Source organism: Sceloporus undulatus, chromosome 5 (assembly GCF_019175285.1).
Source record: "Sceloporus undulatus isolate JIND9_A2432 ecotype Alabama chromosome 5, SceUnd_v1.1, whole genome shotgun sequence".
Classification (NCBI taxonomy): domain Eukaryota; kingdom Metazoa; phylum Chordata; class Lepidosauria; order Squamata; family Phrynosomatidae; genus Sceloporus; species Sceloporus undulatus.
This window is the reverse complement of record NC_056526.1, coordinates 25,465,410-25,483,031: the sequence shown is the minus strand read 5'-3', so window position 1 is coordinate 25,483,031 and position 17,622 is coordinate 25,465,410. Positions and strand designations below refer to the sequence as shown.

Below are 17,622 nucleotides of genomic sequence, written 5' to 3'. Positions count from 1 at the left end.
GCCTTCTGCCATTGTTAGTGTACCTCCTCACTGAGTGGCAGAAAGGCTCCTGGTTCAATCCCTGGCATCTCCAGGTAAGACAGTGAAAGCCTCCTGTCTGAAAACCTGATGCCAATCAATGTGACAATAATAAGCCAGATTCAAAGGTCTGACTCAGTTTAAGTCATAAAAAGCCTTGTAGAAATGTCAATATGGTGGCTTGCTGAAGTCAAAACAATGCAAGCCTTCTTGCACCAGAAGATTCACAGGTATTATCTCGCATAAACTTCCATTGATTACAGCGCACTTCCCATCAAAAGCATGACAGAAATGTTAATACAAATGGTTAGATGGATAGGTGGGGGAAATGGGCAAAGAGAAATAAAACAAGTACCAACATAGGTGATTATCTTAACGATGTTCAGATTACCAAACAATGGTCTGGAGGCCACCAGGATACTCTACCATAGATAAAGAGATTAAGATATGTTTCATGATGAAAAAATTTTTTCCAAACCAAGTATAAAACAAAGTTTAATTTCTAAATCAGGACTGGGAAGTCAAAGAGACTTCCAATTCACTTCCTGTTGGGTAGTAATACACACATTAATGAGATGATGAATATATTTCATGAGCTTAAAAGTCTTTGACTCTACTCACAACAGTTTCTTGTAGCACCTGTAAAGCTAGTCAGCTTTATTATGGCATATGTATGTTGTTGTGGAAATGGTCCACTGGCCATAAAGTTTTATGCCATTATAAAATTGGTGAGCCTTTAGGTTGCCACAAGACCTTTCACTGTTATTTGTTGTAATAGGCTAACTGAAGTGGTAAATAAAAAACAATTTCCAATTTTCAAAGAAACTATGAATTTACAATCTTGGAGTTTGATTTCCTTCTCTCTTCAGGCTTCTACAGCTGTATGGAAAAACATCTACTCACCACAGCATAAGAGAACAGGAAGATGGTGTCCAGTGTCCCAAGAAAAAGGGTGGCTTCTTTTTCATCAGGAAATAAATGACTGCTGTTCCAGAGCTGCAAAGAAAAGCAACATCGGTGTTAATGAGTCATGGTCTCAAATGTGCTGTGGGACAAAATACTGTCTCACACCAGGGCAAGAACGAAGAGGGACAACTAAAGAGCCATGCTGGCTACGATATATCTGGGAGTTTTTCCTAGCTCTGTTTGGAACGTGACCAGAGAAGAGCAACCAAGGTAATCAAAGCTCTGGAAACCAAGCCTTGGGAAGAACAACTTAGGGAATTGGGTATGTTTAGCCTGGAGAAGAGAAAACTGAGGGGTGGCATGATAGCTCTCTTTAAAGATCTGAAGGGATGTCATATAGAAGATAGAGCCAGCTTGTTTTCTGTTACTCCAGAGACCAGGATACAAACCAATGGATTCAAATTACAAGAAAAGAGATTCCATCTAGACATCATGAAGAACTATTTTTTACTGTAAGAGCTGTTTGATAGTGAAATAGACTGCCTCAGGGAGTGGTGGGCTCTCCATCTTTGGAGGTCTTTAAACAGAGGTTGGATGACCATCTATCAGGAGTGCTTTAGTTGTATATTACTGCATGACAGGGGCTTGGTCAAGCTTTCACAACCATACATAGAAATAGACAATCCTTGGGGTGCTTTCCAATTCTATGATTCTAAGGCCTGTTACAGACTGTCAAAATAAAGCTGCTTCGGGTCTCTTTGGAGGTATGCTATTTAAACGATGCATGGGTCCTAAGAGTCCGGAGTTTGCACCAAATCCACACTCCATCCCTAAGCACCGGAGTGCAGCTTTAGTGCAGCTTCCGAATTCTTAGGATGCATGCATCATTTAAATAGCATACCTCCAAAGAGACTCGAAGCAGCTTTATTTTGGCAGTCTGTAACAGGCCTAAGTGTTACAAAAAGAGGCACATAAGTGATTGCAGCCTTAAGCTGGAGCCATGCTAATTTGTGGAGCAACATTCAGTGCTGTAACACCAGTTCCTGCCACAAGAGGTCAGTCCATTTTACAGATGTCTTTAGATTAAGGGTGGCTAACTACAGCTCTCCAGATGTTGCTGGGCTGCCATGCCCATTGTCTCTCAGCAGTGCTGCTTCAAGTTGCTGGAAGTTTCCGTCCAACATCTTCTGGAAGGGCGCTTGCTCATCACCTCAGCTTTGGATAAATATATTAATCCCTGAAGATGGTGAAGATGCCCTGGCTCCTCTTATTTTGACAAAGATTTCCATCAGAAGTTTCCCAGAGAGGGTTGATTCACACATTAAGTTTTTAAAGGATATGTAGTTCCCATTTCATCACTACATACACAGAAATGTCTCCTTAAAAGACTTGTCTGTTGCTGCAAAAGGACCTCGACCTGATGCCTCCATGGTTTCTTTTAAGGAAAATTTCCATTCCCTAGAAAGAGCGGAACATTCCTAGAAAGCAAGTAATGTAGAAATGGAGGACATCATGTGGTTTCCTTTCCCCTAGTTTTCAGGAGCTTAGCTGTACCAAATACATCCAATGTCCAACAGAGTAAATATTTAACTGAAGCAAGATTACCTATGCACACTTGCCTGTGGAAGAAAATGCTGTAAATTCAGTGAAAAGATTAATGATAAGGCATGTCCCTCTCCCCCAGCCATTATTTTATTTCATTGTTCCTTAATCCATGTCATGCAGGCCTCAGTGCATTGAAATCAGCCACGTGGAAGGTGCCATGAACAGGCAGCAGATCACGCTTCTGTAAGTGTGCCAGTGTCAGAGTGACACCTGAGTTTAAGTGCTGGACAAGACCCAAAAAAAGCACAAAAGATTGGCTTTGCCTTCAGCACTCTTGCAGAATGGAGAAAGGAGCTTCACATGAACAGCTTGGAGAGACAAGATCTACAACTCCCAGAATCTCCCAGCCAGCTATGGTCGCAGCTGTGTTGGGTTGGGGGTTCTGTGAACTATAGTGCGAAAAAGAACAAAAAAAGCAACTTTGCTAAGCTTTGCAGAGTGGACATAGTTTGACAAGGTCAACAAACCTAATACTCTCACCTCATAGGGTTCAAGATTGAGGGCAGAATCGTTAAAGCAGGAAGGGGTCCACTGGCTGGAGATGCTGACCTTGACATTGCTGAATGTCTTCCGAGAGGCATGAAGCAGAGAGTAGCTGGGAATTTAACAGAGTGAGGAAGAGAAAATAAGAATAACACACACAGAATATTATATCAGACTTGAACAAAAAGCTTTACCGAGAGAGGCAGTGCTCTTGCTTTCCCAAAAAATACTTTTGGTTCAAATTGAAAAAGAATCAACAACACCAACAAAAAAACCCTGAAGCATTTGCATGTGCAAACATATGCAGATGGGTAAAGTGTGGTCACCCAGATTTTGCTGGACTCACATATCTCTCACCACTAGCTTTCCTGGCCTGGCCTGATAGGAACTGCAGTCTGACCATGTTTGAAGGGCCAAATTGATGCAGACAAAGTAAAAGGAAATCTAGAGCAGCCCTGTTGGATCAAACCAGAGGGCTACCTAGTTTAGCATGAAGTTTCCGAAACAGCAACTAGATGCCCAAAGGAAGTCCATAAGCAACAACCTTCTCCTTCTGTTATGCTCCAGCAATTGGTATGGGACTTACCCAGATCTGGAGGGGAAGATGCTCTTCTTTCTGCCTGACAGTCTCATGAAGCCCAATAATTTGGGGGAGGGGTCTTCAAAACATAAACACTAACAGAAAAGACTACTATCAAAGTAGATGTATGAACCCTGATGGTTTAGACATAAGGCCTCTATCCTCTTATCAGAAAACCAACAATAGGCCTCATCTGTCTTTGCTCCCACGTAACTGGCATTCAAAGCCACGCTGCCTCTGATCTGGAGATAAGTATACAATTGCCATGGCTTGTTTTTATTTCTTTATGAATTTCCAGTAGAAAAAAAAATTGGCTGAAAAATGAAGGTGTAGTCATCACAGACAATGACAAGACTGCAGAGCAAGAGGTGAAGAACCTTTGAACTGCACGATATTTTGGACAATTACTCTCAAAGTCCTTTACCATTTGCAATCTGGGTAATGAAGTCCAAAACTTCTGGAGGGCCATAGGTTCCCTAATTCTCTTGCAGAGAACAGAAATCAGAACATCCAATACTTACCAACAAGCAAAAGCAAATCACTAGCAAAGACTATATTGATTGGCAAAGTCCACAACAGTTTCTGCACACCTCTCTGCATCTAGAGAGTTTGAACAATGAAATGGCTGTCACACATATGCAACAGCAACAACCTACCTGAAGAAAGTGAGCAGGAACACAGCAAGATGATAGTGTGTGAACTGTGACATATAGGCCCTTTCTGCAGGCTGCCTCCTCAAAACTCCAGGCATTGCCACCTTCTAGCTTCCCTATTCCCACCCCCAACCCCTTCGCCCTTTTAAGGCTGAAAGGCAGGTTAGGTCATTCTCTTCTCTCTGAGGGAAAAAAAAGAAATAAAGTTAAGCCAAATTTAAACAAACACTGGGTGTATCCATGTTGCACAACTGTAAGCAGTTTGATTTGACTTTAACTGCTTTGGCTTCATCCTATGGAATCCTAGGATTTGAGAACAGAAATCAAATCCTTCATTCCCTTGAACTACAGCACTGGAGCTTACTGACAGAGGAGCCTAAGTACTTCACCAAATTACAAACCCCAAGATTCCATAGGGCACAGCCTTGGCAGTTGAAGTGGTATCAAAGTGCTATGACTGTATACAGTAGTGTGGATATATCAAAGAGTCTAAGACTGCACATGCCTTCAAGCTCCCTACTGACTTATGACAACCCTGTGAATCTCTTAAGAGTTATCTTAGGCAAGGAATACTCAGAATTGGGTTGCCATTGCTTTCCTCTAAAATATACCCTACAGCATCTTATCTTCTTTGGCAGTCTCATATCCAAATACTAACCAGGGCTGACTTCACCCAGCTTCCAAGATCAGATGAGATCTAATGCCTACAGGGTATTTAGATGATCTAAGCACACTTACTATGGTATAGGTTAACTACTGTACTCCATGCCTATGAGGAAGCGAAGCGGTAATCCATAAAAGCTCATGACAAAGTAAACTGCTAGTTGTAAATATGTCATAAGACTTTTCTCTTTTACTAAGGAATAAATCCCACTAAACTCACTGTGAACTTCCGATTAAGTCTTACCACTCTAGCAGGTTAAATATATTTATGTAAAAACAACCAAGATTTTTCGTGTCAGCTTATAAACTAACAAGACTTATTTTGCAAAATACTGTAAAATAAAATAAAATGTATGAACTGTGTACTTTATCAGATGAAGTAACAGTTGGCAGATATGTATATGCTTCCCAGAACAGGATGTGCAAGAATTGAAATGTAACAACATCAGTAATGATTTTAACAGTGATCAATTAGCAAACAGTGGCTGGGAGGTGACAAGGACCTGACAATAGATAAATGGACTACCCCACATATGGCACTGAAGTCTTTATCCAATCCAAGTATAAAAGAATTTTTAAAATGTTGTTGTGTGCCTTCAAGTTCTTTCTGACTTATGGTGGCTCTAGGTGAACCCATCACAAGGCCTTCTTGGCATATATTTGTTCAGAAAGGGTTTGCCTTTACCTGCCTCTGAGGCTGAGAGACTGTGACTTACCAAAAGTCACTCATCCATTTGGTTTCCATGGCTGGGTGATGATTCAAACCCTGGTCTCCAGTCACAGTTCAATACTCAGACCATGTGGGCTTACAGACATACAAGATGGAATGCATTTATGCAAATTCCTATGAAATCAATAGACACATTCTATGCATTTATTTAGAAAATTGAAGGTAATACATCACAAGCAATGCCTATTGCAAGCTCATTCTCCAGGAAGCCATTTCTTCTCTCATTTTTGTCCATTTTGCCCCTTCTCCTCTCCTCTTCTTTGCTTGCATAGTTGCCCTAAACCATATAAGGTTCATCATCTCTTGTTTCCATTTCTCTTGTACAGAACAAGAAAATCCAGTCCATCTTAACCCCCTTCCCATCTTTTGGTTCAAGGCAGGAAAGGGTGGAGATGGGGAAAAGCCAAGTGGACCATGAGCACACCATTAAAGTTATACATAGGCCCCTGCTGGATCAGACTAAGGGGCAATCTAGACAGGTATCCAATTTCTCACAGAGGCCAATCAGATGCCTATAGAAAGTGCACAAGGAGAAGGATTTCAGGGCAACAGCTGTCTCTTGCTGCTGTTCCCTAGAAACTGCACAGCTTCCTGATTGTAGAAGTAGCACTTTATGCTTAGCAGCCACTTATAACCTTATCCTCAGTCAATTTATCTGCCTCCATTTTAAAGTTATGTTGGTGTCCATCTTCCATATCAAAAGAAGGCAATCCCACCATTATAATACTGCACTGCAAGACTAGCTCTCTCCACTGGATAGAGGCTCAGGGAAGAAGATGAAACAGAACTTACTGTGGCAGAAATCACAGAAGCAAGGAATTTATGAACAAACGTAAGGCCCAAATGTTTTGGACTCCAGTTCTCATAAACCTTGGTCATTGGCCATGCTGGGTGGCACTGATAGGAGCTGAAATACAAAACATTTTAAGGACCAAAGGATCCTCACCCTGGCTTTGATATAGTTCACTACTCTGTCTATCCTCCTTGCTGGTTATCAGTCCTCAACCTTTGTTTTGCTCATCTAAATTTAACCTGCAAGCATATTAATAAAGACACCCATAATTTAGTTTTCTTTTACCAATAATGCAACAGCATAGTCTTGTTGTTGTGTGCATTCAATGGGATTTTCTTGACAAGATTTGTTCAGAGGAGGTTTGCCATTGCCTTCCTCTGAGGCTGAGAGTGTGACTTGCCCGAGATCACCCAGTGGGTTTCCCTAGCCAAGCTAGGATTCAAACCCTGGTCTCCCAGTATTTTAGTCCAATGCTCAACAATTACACTACACTGGCCCTCAATGTACATAAGAAGCTGCTTTAGACCATGAGATCACTGGATTCCCTAGCTCAGGTGCATCTATACTAACTGCCAGCAGCTCTCTGGATTTCAGATGGGGTCTTTCTTGGAGATGTTGGATCTTCGAATGCTCCTGAATTTACAACTAGCTGGGAGATTCTGGGATTTGTAGTCTAACAAGGCCAAGTTTTTATTCCAAATCCATGTTTTCACTCTAATTTCCATAATCCTTCACCACTAGCTCTGATGGCATGGGGTGCTACAAGCTACAGCATAATAACATCTGTAGGGCCATGGCTTCTTATTCCCATAGGGTATGCAGACATGCCAGCCACAGTGCTGTACAGTCTTTACCATAATTGAGGATAGACAATAGACTAGTAACATACTGTTTCGTGAGTGTTTCACCCATGTCTTTGGCTCTGATGTTGTTGTCTGTCTGCAAAGTCATTTTTGGCTTATGGTGATCTAAAGTGAACCTATAGCAATAGCAAGTACATTTCTATACTGCTTATCAGTAAATTACCAATCTCTAAGCCGTTTACAATGTGTAAGCCAATTGCCCCCAACAAGCTGCGTACTCATTTTACTAGCCTATGAAAGGATAGATGGCTGTCATTGGATTATTTATTTATTTATGGGGGGGTTCAGAGGGGATTTCTCATTCTCATCCTTTGATGGTTGAGAGAGTATGACTTGTCCAAGACCTCTACACACAACCATTTTCTGAAAAAGGGAAAGCAAGGTTGAGATGGAAGTAAACCCCCACAAAAGCAAAGATCTTGTGACCACAGTCTTCCCACTGTTTGTCTCTGCTTCTCTTATCATTTCCAGAGGGACTGAGAGGGGGAGAACAAGGAAAATTAATTGCAGGGGAAAAGATAAAATCAGATAAGCTACAAACTAAAACAGTAGCCAGCAATTCCCCCTTCACTGCAGTGTGTGCCATCTGTGACTTCCAGATGGACCTGCCTTTTGGTGGAAGAGTCTTCAAAATTCTCAACAAATATGGTAGAACTGTCACCATGTGATAAAATGAAACAGGCAGAACATAATGTTCAGCTCTCTGTGCAAAAGACTAAGTGGGCAGAAATCTGACACTAGAAATGTCAATCATAAATAGGGGACACACTTTCAGTCTCTGGAAAGGCTATATCAAAGTGGCAATCCTAAAACAATAACTTTAAAAGAAATAGCTTAGCAAGAATTCATCAAGGAGTTCAACTCTATCTTCTGTAGCCTGAATAGGGGCTTTGAAGCTCTCTACACACGTTAATCAGCTCATCAGTACAAAGATTCAATTACTACCCAACTGCTGTTTGCCAATGACTGCTACTGAAATCACTATCACTTCCTACTTTTTGCATTTGAGTTCCCTCTCTCCCCACTCATTATATCCTACACTCGCAAGAACTCACAGAGGTTTACTTCTACAGTTTGTGGTCTGAATAGGAATAAACTACTTCATTCCCACTGGATGCGAATATCATCTCAGCAATACAGGGATTTCTTTTTACATCTAACTTCCTTTCACCTACTGATTAGATTCCACCCACTCTCACTCATTCAGAAATATGCCTAATAATCTGATTATAAAGACAACATATACATCTAACACAGGTTTTGTTTGGTCCATGAAACCTTATACCAAGTTCATTATCTTTAAGGTGCCATAAGACAGTCTTTGTTATGTGCCAGAGACCATTACTATATTTGTGCCCCTTGGCTCAGGGACTTAGCCAAGGGGGCAGGGGGTGTGCCACTGCACCACCATGCCCAAGCCCCATTATAATGGTGGCACTTATTCTGGACACACACCCCTTTTCCCAAAATCCTGGCTATGTCCCTGCTTGGCTTCAAGTGCTTAAATCTTTCCTGGATACTTATCATGGACCAACAACTGATGGCCTGCGGACTGGCATTTGTTCACAAATCACCACTTTGAGTAGCGCTACCCTCGATCATGTGTTGCTCCTGCATCTTCTCTTACCCACTTTCCTCTGCAAAGGCAGAGCCTAGTGATCAAGAGCACAGATTGTAAGTCATGAGTTGTGTTCTTGCAAGTTGTTTCCAACTTATGGCAACCCTAAAGCTAACATATTGTGGGGTTTTCTTGGGGTGTGCCATTGCCATCCACTGAGAATGAGAGACTGATTTGCCCAGGGTCACCTAGTGGGTTTCCATAGCCAATCAAGGATTCAAACCCTGAACTCCAGAGCCGTAGTCCAGCACTCAAACCCACTACACCATGATGGCTCTCAAGCCCAAGTCAAATGTTACCACAGTCTAGGGTTGCCATAGCACGCCCCCCCCCCCCGTGACCAGCATGGTTTTGGGGGGCCCCTCCCGGTCACGGTCCGGTTTGGGCCCCCACTCGTGCCTGGTCCCCTGTTTGAGGGCCCGCTCCGGCCATTGCCGCTGCCGCTAATGCGGCTGCTGCGGCGCCAACCCACCTCCTCCTCCAGCTCGCCTTCCTCGCCTCCAAGGCGAGGGCTTGAACACTGCCCAGCCCAGGCCTCAGTAGGGGCCAGTGGCAGGTGCGCGCGCGCGCGGAGGGAAGTGGGGCAGGGAAAGCGAGGCCCCATTCCCTTCCCTGGCTTCCTCCCCTGGCGACGGAGAAAGCCAGGCAGAGGTTTGGGGCTTCGCTTCAGCGAGGCCCCACTCCCTTCCTTGGCTTCTTCCGTCGCTGGCGGAGAAAGCCAGGCAGGGGAAAGAGCCTTTCCTCTTTCTCCTACTCCTTCTGCCTCCTCTCCTCCTCCTTTTCTTCCTCCCCTTCTTCCTCTTCCTCCTCTTCCTTTCTTCTTCATCTTTTTCCTCCTCTTCTTCTTCCTCCTCTCCTCCTCCTTTTCTTCCTCCCCTTCTTCCTCTTCCTTCTTCCTCCTTTTCCTCCCCTTCTTCATCTTCTTCTTCCTCCTCCTCTTCTTCTCCATCTCTTCTCCTCCTCCTCCCCTTCTTCTTCTTCTCTACTTCCTCTTCTTCTTCCTCCTCCTCTTCTTCTTCTCCTCTTCCTCCACCTCTTCCTCCCCTTCTTCTTCATCTTTTTCCTCCTCTTCTTCTTCCTCCTCTGCTCCTTCCTCCCCTTCTTCCTCCTTTTCCTCCCTTTCTTCTTCATCTTCCTCCTCCTCCTCTTCTTCTCCTCCTCCTCTTCTTCCCCTCTTCCTCCCCTTCTTCTTCCTCTCTACTTCCTCCTCTTCTTCCTCCTCCTTCTTCTCCTCTTCCTCCTCCTCTGCCTTATCCACTCTTCCTCCTCTTCAATGCCCAAATGTGCTGTTTGGAATGGGGGAGGCAGGTTGGCCAGAAAGGGAAGTCCATTTCTGCCATCTGTCTAGGAACAATGTCAAAATGTCCTCCATTTTGATCATGCCTAAGAAACATGAATTTATATTAACACTTTTAAAAAAGCATCATTTTTTGTATGTCCTCCATTTTTTTTCAAAATATGTCCTACATTTGAAAATTTTGTCCTACTTTTGTCCTACATTTGTCCCAGTTTCGAGGTCCAGAATTATGGCAACCCTACCACAGTCCCAATTTCATTTGATGGCCTCAGTGGGATAATCAGGAAAAAATGAAAAGCACATATTCGCAGTAGAAGAATGGAAGGAAACAAAGGTCCAAAATACACTGCAGAAATAATCCAGTATGAGACTGCTTTAACTATCTTGGTTCAATGCTAGGGAATCCTGGGAACTGTAGGTTATTCTAGCACCAGAGCTCTCTGACAGAGAAGGCTAAATGTCTCACAAAACTACAGTTCCCAGAATTCTCTAGCATTGATCCAGTTAGAGCTGTCTCAAACTGGATTATTTCTGCAGTATGTTTTGGTGCTATATGATGGTCCAAAAACTTTCATTTATTAAAAAGCCCCCAATTTTTTATTTCTTAAAAAAATGAAGAAATAAAAGTTTTTGACCATTCCATTCTTCCTCAGTGGGATAATGCCCACACCCTCATATTTTATCCCATTCTTGAAAGGAGTGCTTACTTAGTAAGTGAGATAATACCAACGCCCTTATGTTAAGTGATCTGAACACTTGAAATTCTGTTTCTTAATATTCTCACAGAGGATAATGTGTGAGCACCTGGCCAGAAAGGGGTCCAGCCCATCTTGGCTCTCTTCCCTTTTTCTAAGTTTAAGGCCAGGGAATAATAAGAAATGCCCTGAGCACCACACAGACAGCAATGGGTGAGAGGCAGGGAAAGATGAGGCGCAAAAGTCAATCAAGGGGTGTGCAAGATGAATAACCACTGAACTATAAATGGGTAGAGTTTTTTCCTCCCTGTTTTAAGAGATAAGGGACTAACATGTCAGTGCTGACACACAAAATTATACACCACTGCTAGCCATCCCCACATCCAAACCAAAGTGCATCGTCTCCAAACCAGCTAATTCATTTTGTTACGTAAGTAGGTGTACCTCTCTTCCAGTAAAAATATGAAGTAAGTAATGCTACTACAAGGACAAAGGAAGTTGTCTTACACTGAGTCAGACTATCAGTCCATCCAACCCACTGGTTGGCAGTGACTTTCACAGGAGTCGCCTAAGACCATCCGAAAACATATACAGTATCTGCATATAGCAATGAAAATAATTTTATGGCTAGGGGTCACCACAACATGAGGAACTATATTAAAGGGTCGGGGCATTAGAAAGGTTGAAAACCACTGCTACAGGGTCTCAAATCATATAGTTTTTCTAGTCCTACCTGAAGATCTCTAGATTCAAACATAAATCAGGCCTGGCCCAGCTTAGTTTCCAAATCAGATGAAATCAGCTGTATTCAGAGTGATAAGATAACCTTTCCTGACACTCAGAGTCAGGTGGCTGACTCACTCTGCCTAATGATAAGGCTCCCCTCTGAAGAGTATGCAGGAAGAAAAACAATTCAAAGGAGTACAGATGTCTGCCTCTTTCTCCGACTACCATTGGGAATGCTGAAGGAACTAACATTTTACAAGTTAAGAGCAATGTTAACATTTCACATGACAGGTTTTTATTACCAGCCCTGATAACATCTGTCTTGCCTATCCAGCTCAGGACACTGCTATCTTTAAACAATTAAACCATTGAACAAATAATGGACATTACAAAGAAGGGTTTTTTTTAACCTTTTTTTTAAAAAAGCAGTTGTATGATTAGTTGTGGCAGTCGTGAAACTTGATTGTTTGGAATGAGCCAGTTCCAAGCAGTCAAGGAGTCTCTGTATGGCTGGTCATCGTGACCCACTTACTGAGAGAGAAATGCCCAACCTGTATTTTCTCAGCCACAAATCTTTGTAGGAAGCAGAGGTTCTGCCAGGAACTAACAACTGGAGAAAACACCATTATTTATCAGGGAAACTGTTGTACACACTTCTCAGAAGTATACAGCATCCACATAAAAACAGACTCAACTTCATGCATACTTTGCTGCTACAGCTTACTCTACAGCAAGGCTTAGAAATGTGTGGCCCTACAGATCCTAAAAAATTATACACCACTGCCCATGCTGTCAGGGGCCTATAGGAACTGGAGCCCAATAGCATTTATGGACTGTGCATTTTCCCATGCCTGCTCTATCTGAGAATGAAGAGAGAAGCGACATTGATTTTCTAAAGGGAAGATTGGTCTTACATCCTAGATCTCCTTCATAATCTGCCTCATAGAGTCTGTTAACAAAGGTCCAAAACACACTGCAGAAATAATCCAGTTTGAGACTGCTTTAACTGCCCTGGCTCAGTGCTAGGGAATCCTGGAAATTGTAGTTTGTTGTGGCACCAGAGCTCTCTGACAGAGAAGGCTCAATGTTTCACAAAACTACATTTCCCAGAATCCCCTAACACTAAGCCAGGGCAGTTAAAGCAGTTTCAAACTGGTTTATTTCTGTAATGTGGTTTGGACCAAAGTTCCACACATAGTTCTCCCTTCCATCATCCCCTATTCAACCTCCCTTCCATAGTTTGGTTAATCTGTGTTAGAGCTAGTATGTAGAGAGATTTTGTAGCACCTTTGAGACTCACTGAAAGAAAGAAGTTGGCAGCATGAGCTTTCATAGGCTTAAGTCGACTTCCACAGATGCATTTAGACTCATGCTGCCAACTTCTTTCTTTCAGTGAGTCTCAGAGGTGTTACAAGATCTCTCTGCATACTGATTCTACAGACTAACACGGCTAATCTTTGATTCTACCTCTCTGTTAGTTCTAATCATGGTTTGCAGGATGAGATCACCTTAGCATCTAAACTATGGCTTACACAAAACCATTTGAGAAGGAATTTGCACACAAAGGAAAAGAGGCAACATGAAGGAAGCCAGACAGTGGGTATGTTCTCAGTCTTTGAAATCACTGGTGGTAAGGCAATGTCTGTGTCAGTGAGGAGGAAGAACACATAACAAGCTCCTGGTCTTGTCTTGGAACAGAACTCAGGTCAGCAAGATTTAGTGAATGTCTTTTGTTCCCCATAAATCAGCAGCACCATTTGCCAAAAGAACAATGTCAGTAGCCTGATCGGGTGCCTCTTGCTTTTGACAGGGCTGTGACATTCCAAAATAAATACATTTCCTTATTAGCAGTAAGTGTCCATGGCTAATACCAGCCAGACACAAGGAAACAGCTGGAAGTATTCTTAGACTGCAATTCCACAACCTCTGACTAAATTTATGCTGAAATCCTCAAGCCTGCTTGCTTAAAAATAAACAGAGACCTAAACCGAATTCTTAGTCCCAACTACAGCAGACCCACAGAATCAATGGGGATTGGTTTAATTTCCAACACTTATTTTATTCCCACTGATCAAATGCGTCAATGGAGAGAAGAACTAGAAATAATCCAGGTTGATGCCACTTTAACTGCCACAGCTTTATGCTATGGAATCGAGGGATTTGTAGTTTGTTCTGGCACCAGGACTCCCTGACAGAGAAGGCTGTATGGATTAGCAGTGGGCTGAACACAGATAATGGTTTCCTGGCATACTACACACATTTCAACATTATCTAACTCCCATTCTCATGAAGGCACCCTTGGCCAGTTCATCACATCTCCTTTCTGTTTCCCACACTATATTCCAATACTCATCCCTGGCTTTAGGCAGTGTCCTTCCTCCTGCCTTTGACACGGTGACCAGATGCCCTAACCGCAAAGGAGGTGAAGGCTATGCAAGACATAGGGCATTCAAGAAAAATGGAGGACTTTACCAAACACAAGCTAAAAACATTCATATAAATGTAAATCCATGCTTCTTAGTGATGCTCAAAATGGAGGGCATTTTGAAATTCCTCCTAGAATCATAGAGTTGGAAGAGACCTCAAGGGCCATCCAGTACAACCCCCTGCCATGCAGGAATGCACAATCAAAGCACCCCTGGCAGATGGCCATCCAGACTCTGTTTAAAGCCCTCCAAAGAAGGAGATTCATTCACACTTGGAGGGAGTGTGTTCCATTGTTGAACAGCATTTACTGTCAGGAAATTCTTCCTAATGTTGAGGTGGGTTCTCTTTTCTGGACAAAAGGTGGACATGTAGGACAGGTCCCAGAAAAGGATGACATCTAGTCACCCTGTATGGAGCAAAGTTTAAGCATATCCAAAATTCACACAACAGTGATATCTTTAATGGGGCTAGCCTAGGGGGACCAGGTGTCTTAACTGCAAAGAAGGATAAAGCACCACATCTCAGTGATGCTCAAAAGGAAGAACGTTTTAGAAATCCTCCCAGACAGAAATCTGAAATGTCGGGCATGTCCTGGAGCAGGAGGACGTCCAGTCACCCTGCCCAACATCCATCATCAAGATCGAACTTGCTGCTTCATCTTCTCCTTACCTACAGGTTTTGCATTTCCATGGCTATTCTCACACACAGCCTGCTTATAGTTATATACATCTGTGTCTGGACCCTCCACTCCATGTGTCTGAGGAATTACGATCCAGGTCTAGGAAAATTCACGCTGCCAGCTTCTTTCTGGTCTCAAAGGTGCAACAAGATCCCTTTGCAGGCTGATTTTTCCAGAGTAACACAGCTACTGAAATCTCTTTTTAGAGAAAGGCACAGAAGCAAGAGCTGAACAGGGAGGAGGAGGAGGAGGCCACTGATTCAACTGCTACGTGGCAAAGGGATGCCCTTAAAGGCAGGGATGGAAGAAGGAAAGAGAAAAGGGAATTCCCAGGACTCCCTGCAATCTCTTTCCTGCTATGAAGACACCTCAGGATCCAAGTGCGTGTCTGAACGCATGGGAACCAGAAAGTCCAAGAACACACTGCAGAAATCATCCAGTTTGAGACTGCTTTAACTGTCCTGGATCAATGCTAAGGAATTTTGAGAATTGCAGCTTTGTGAGACATTGAGCCTTCTCTGCCAGAGAGCTCTGGGGCCACAATAAACGACAATTCCCAGGATTCCCTAGCATTGAGCCAGGGCAGTTAAAGCGGTCTCAAACTGGATTATTTCTGAGGTGTGTTTTGGACCTCAGTTGGTGCAGACCCTCCAGGTCAGGCAAAAAGGAAGTGTCATCTGTCACTCCTCAGGTCCCAGGCCCAGAGTGGCCAGATCTCCCCTCCGCAGACAGCAAGGCCCCCTAAAAAGGTAGGCCCTTTGAATAAAATGAGGGACAGGACCCAAGACAGAGCTCCTAGAAACACTCCTAGAAATGTAAAATCCATGCTTCTTAGTCATGCTCAAAATGGAGGGCATTTGGGAATTCCTCCTGGACAGAAAGCCTGAAATGGAGGGCGGCTCCTGGACAAAGGAGGACATCTGGACCCAGGTAGTAAACCCCTGCTCTGCCATGGAAGCCCACTGGGTCACCTGGGGCCAAGTCACACTCTCTCAGCCTCAGAGGGAGCCCACAACAACCACCTTCTCTGAACAGATCTTGCCAAGAAAACCCCATGTTATGGTCACCATAGAGACTTGAAGGCACACAACAACAGCAACAAACAACACAACAGGAGCCGATCCTGATCCTCCTTTCCCAGCCCTCTCCCCTTCAAAGCAGCCACAAAAGGGCCCCCCTCCTCAGAAACCCCTCTCACCTGCCCTCATTTCCAAGGCAACTTCCAGACGGTCACATGACCAGGCGGCCCTCTTCCGAGCTCCAGCCCCGCCTTCCCCCCCTCTCTCTCTCTCTCGCGGAGCACTCTGGGAGTTGTAGTCTCTGCTCTCAGGCTGCTCCTCCCTCCCTCCCTCCCTCCAGCCTCTGATTAAAGACCTCAAGGGAAGAAGACTCCATCACTCCCTGAGGAAGGAGTGTGTTCCCCTGTGGAACAGCCCTGACTGTCAGGAAGTTCCTCCTAATGTTCAGGTGGAATCTCTTTTCCTGTAGCTTGCATCCATTGCTTCGGGTCCTAGTCTCTGGAGCAGCAGAAAACAAGCTTGCTCCCTCTTCAATATGACATCCCTTCAAATATTTAAACAGGGCGATCATATCACCTCTTAACCTTCTTTTCTCCAGGCTAAACATCCACAGCTCCCTGAGTCGTTCCTCATAGGGCATGGTTTCCAGACCCTTCACCATTTTAGTCTCCCTCCTTTGGACACGCTCCAGTTTCTCAATGTCCTTTTTGAATTGTGGCACCCAGAACTGGACACAATATTCTAGGTGGGGCCTGACCAGAGCAGAATACAGTGGCACTATTACTTCTCTTGATCTAGACACTATACTTCTATTGATGCAGCCTAAAATCGCATTGGCCTTTTTAGCTGCCGCATCACACTGTTCACTCATGTTCAATTTGTGGTCTACTTGGACTCCTAGATCCCTTTCACGTGTAGTTTCATTCAGCCGGGTGTCCCCCATCCTATATCTGTGCATTTTATTTTTCCGCCCTAAGTGCAGTACTTTACATTTCTCTGTGTCGAATTTCATTTTGTTAGCTCTGGCCCAGCTTTCTAGTCTATTCGGGTCATTTTGAATTTTGATCCTGTCCTCTGGGGTATTACATGTTACAAGCTTTCAAAGTCACACTGGCTTCTTCATCAGGGAAACAGGACAAAGAAATTGAAGATGTTAGTCATAGGCCTGCATTTTCTGTTTCTGGTCTCAGTTCGGATGGTAGGGAGGGCTATCTGCAGGATGGCATTTCCCCCTTTGGCCATGCAGTCACTGGTAGATTTTTGAACTTCAATGAAATTTAATGTCCATTTGCAATTCAAAGATGTTTCCTTGGGATCCAGCATGTCTCCTTCCTTTGTGAAGCCACAGGCTCCTACATAGGTAGACTTGCCATTCAGTGCCAAGATTGGAAAAAAATGCTTTACCTTTGTTGGAGGCAGAAGCCTCAGATGGCAAGGTTGGCATGCCTTGCCTCTAGACCACCTGAAGTTTTCCTGATGCAAAACATGAAGACTGCTCCAGAGAACAGGACCTGGAGCAATGGATGCAAGCTGCAGGAAAAGAGATTCCACATCAACATTAGGAAGAACTTCCTGACAGTCAGGGCTGTTCAATAGTGGAACAAACTCCCTCGGAGTGTAGTGGGGTCTCCTTCCTTAGAGGTCTTTAAGCAGAGGTTTGATGGCCATCTGTTGGGAATGCTTTGATTGAGAGTTCCTGCATGGCAGAGGGTTGCACTGGATGGCCCTTGTGGTCTCTTCCAACTCTATGATTCTATGACTTCAACTCCCAGAAGCCCCAGATAACTTGATCAACAGTCAGGAACTCTGGGAGCTGAAGTCCAAAATATCTGAAGGATCAAAGTTTAGGAACTCGCTGCACTGCATT

At 43.7% G+C, this 17,622-nt stretch overlaps 1 protein-coding gene across 3 annotated transcripts in view; it reads right to left on the bottom strand.

Moving 5' to 3' along the window:
* The window catches only part of SLC37A3 (solute carrier family 37 member 3), a 33,415-nt gene extending 17,403 nt beyond the window's left edge, over positions 1-16,012 (bottom strand). Inside the window, exons 1-5 of one of the 3 annotated variants that reach the window (XM_042468992.1) lie at positions 15,935-15,978; positions 5,625-5,752; positions 4,249-4,427; positions 3,010-3,124; positions 922-1,014 (exon numbers count right to left, since the gene is read on the bottom strand). In XM_042468992.1, the coding sequence (XP_042324926.1) occupies positions 922-1,014; positions 3,010-3,124; positions 4,249-4,343 (303 nt within the window). In that variant the 5' untranslated portion in view covers positions 4,344-4,427; positions 5,625-5,752; positions 15,935-15,978. Of the gene's footprint in view, positions 1-921; positions 1,015-3,009; positions 3,125-4,248; positions 4,428-5,624; positions 6,095-15,934 lie in introns of those variants that run through there. The other 2 variants (XM_042468991.1, XM_042468990.1) reach the window with 2 other exon arrangements.
* Positions 16,013-17,622: the final 1,610 nt, after the last annotated feature.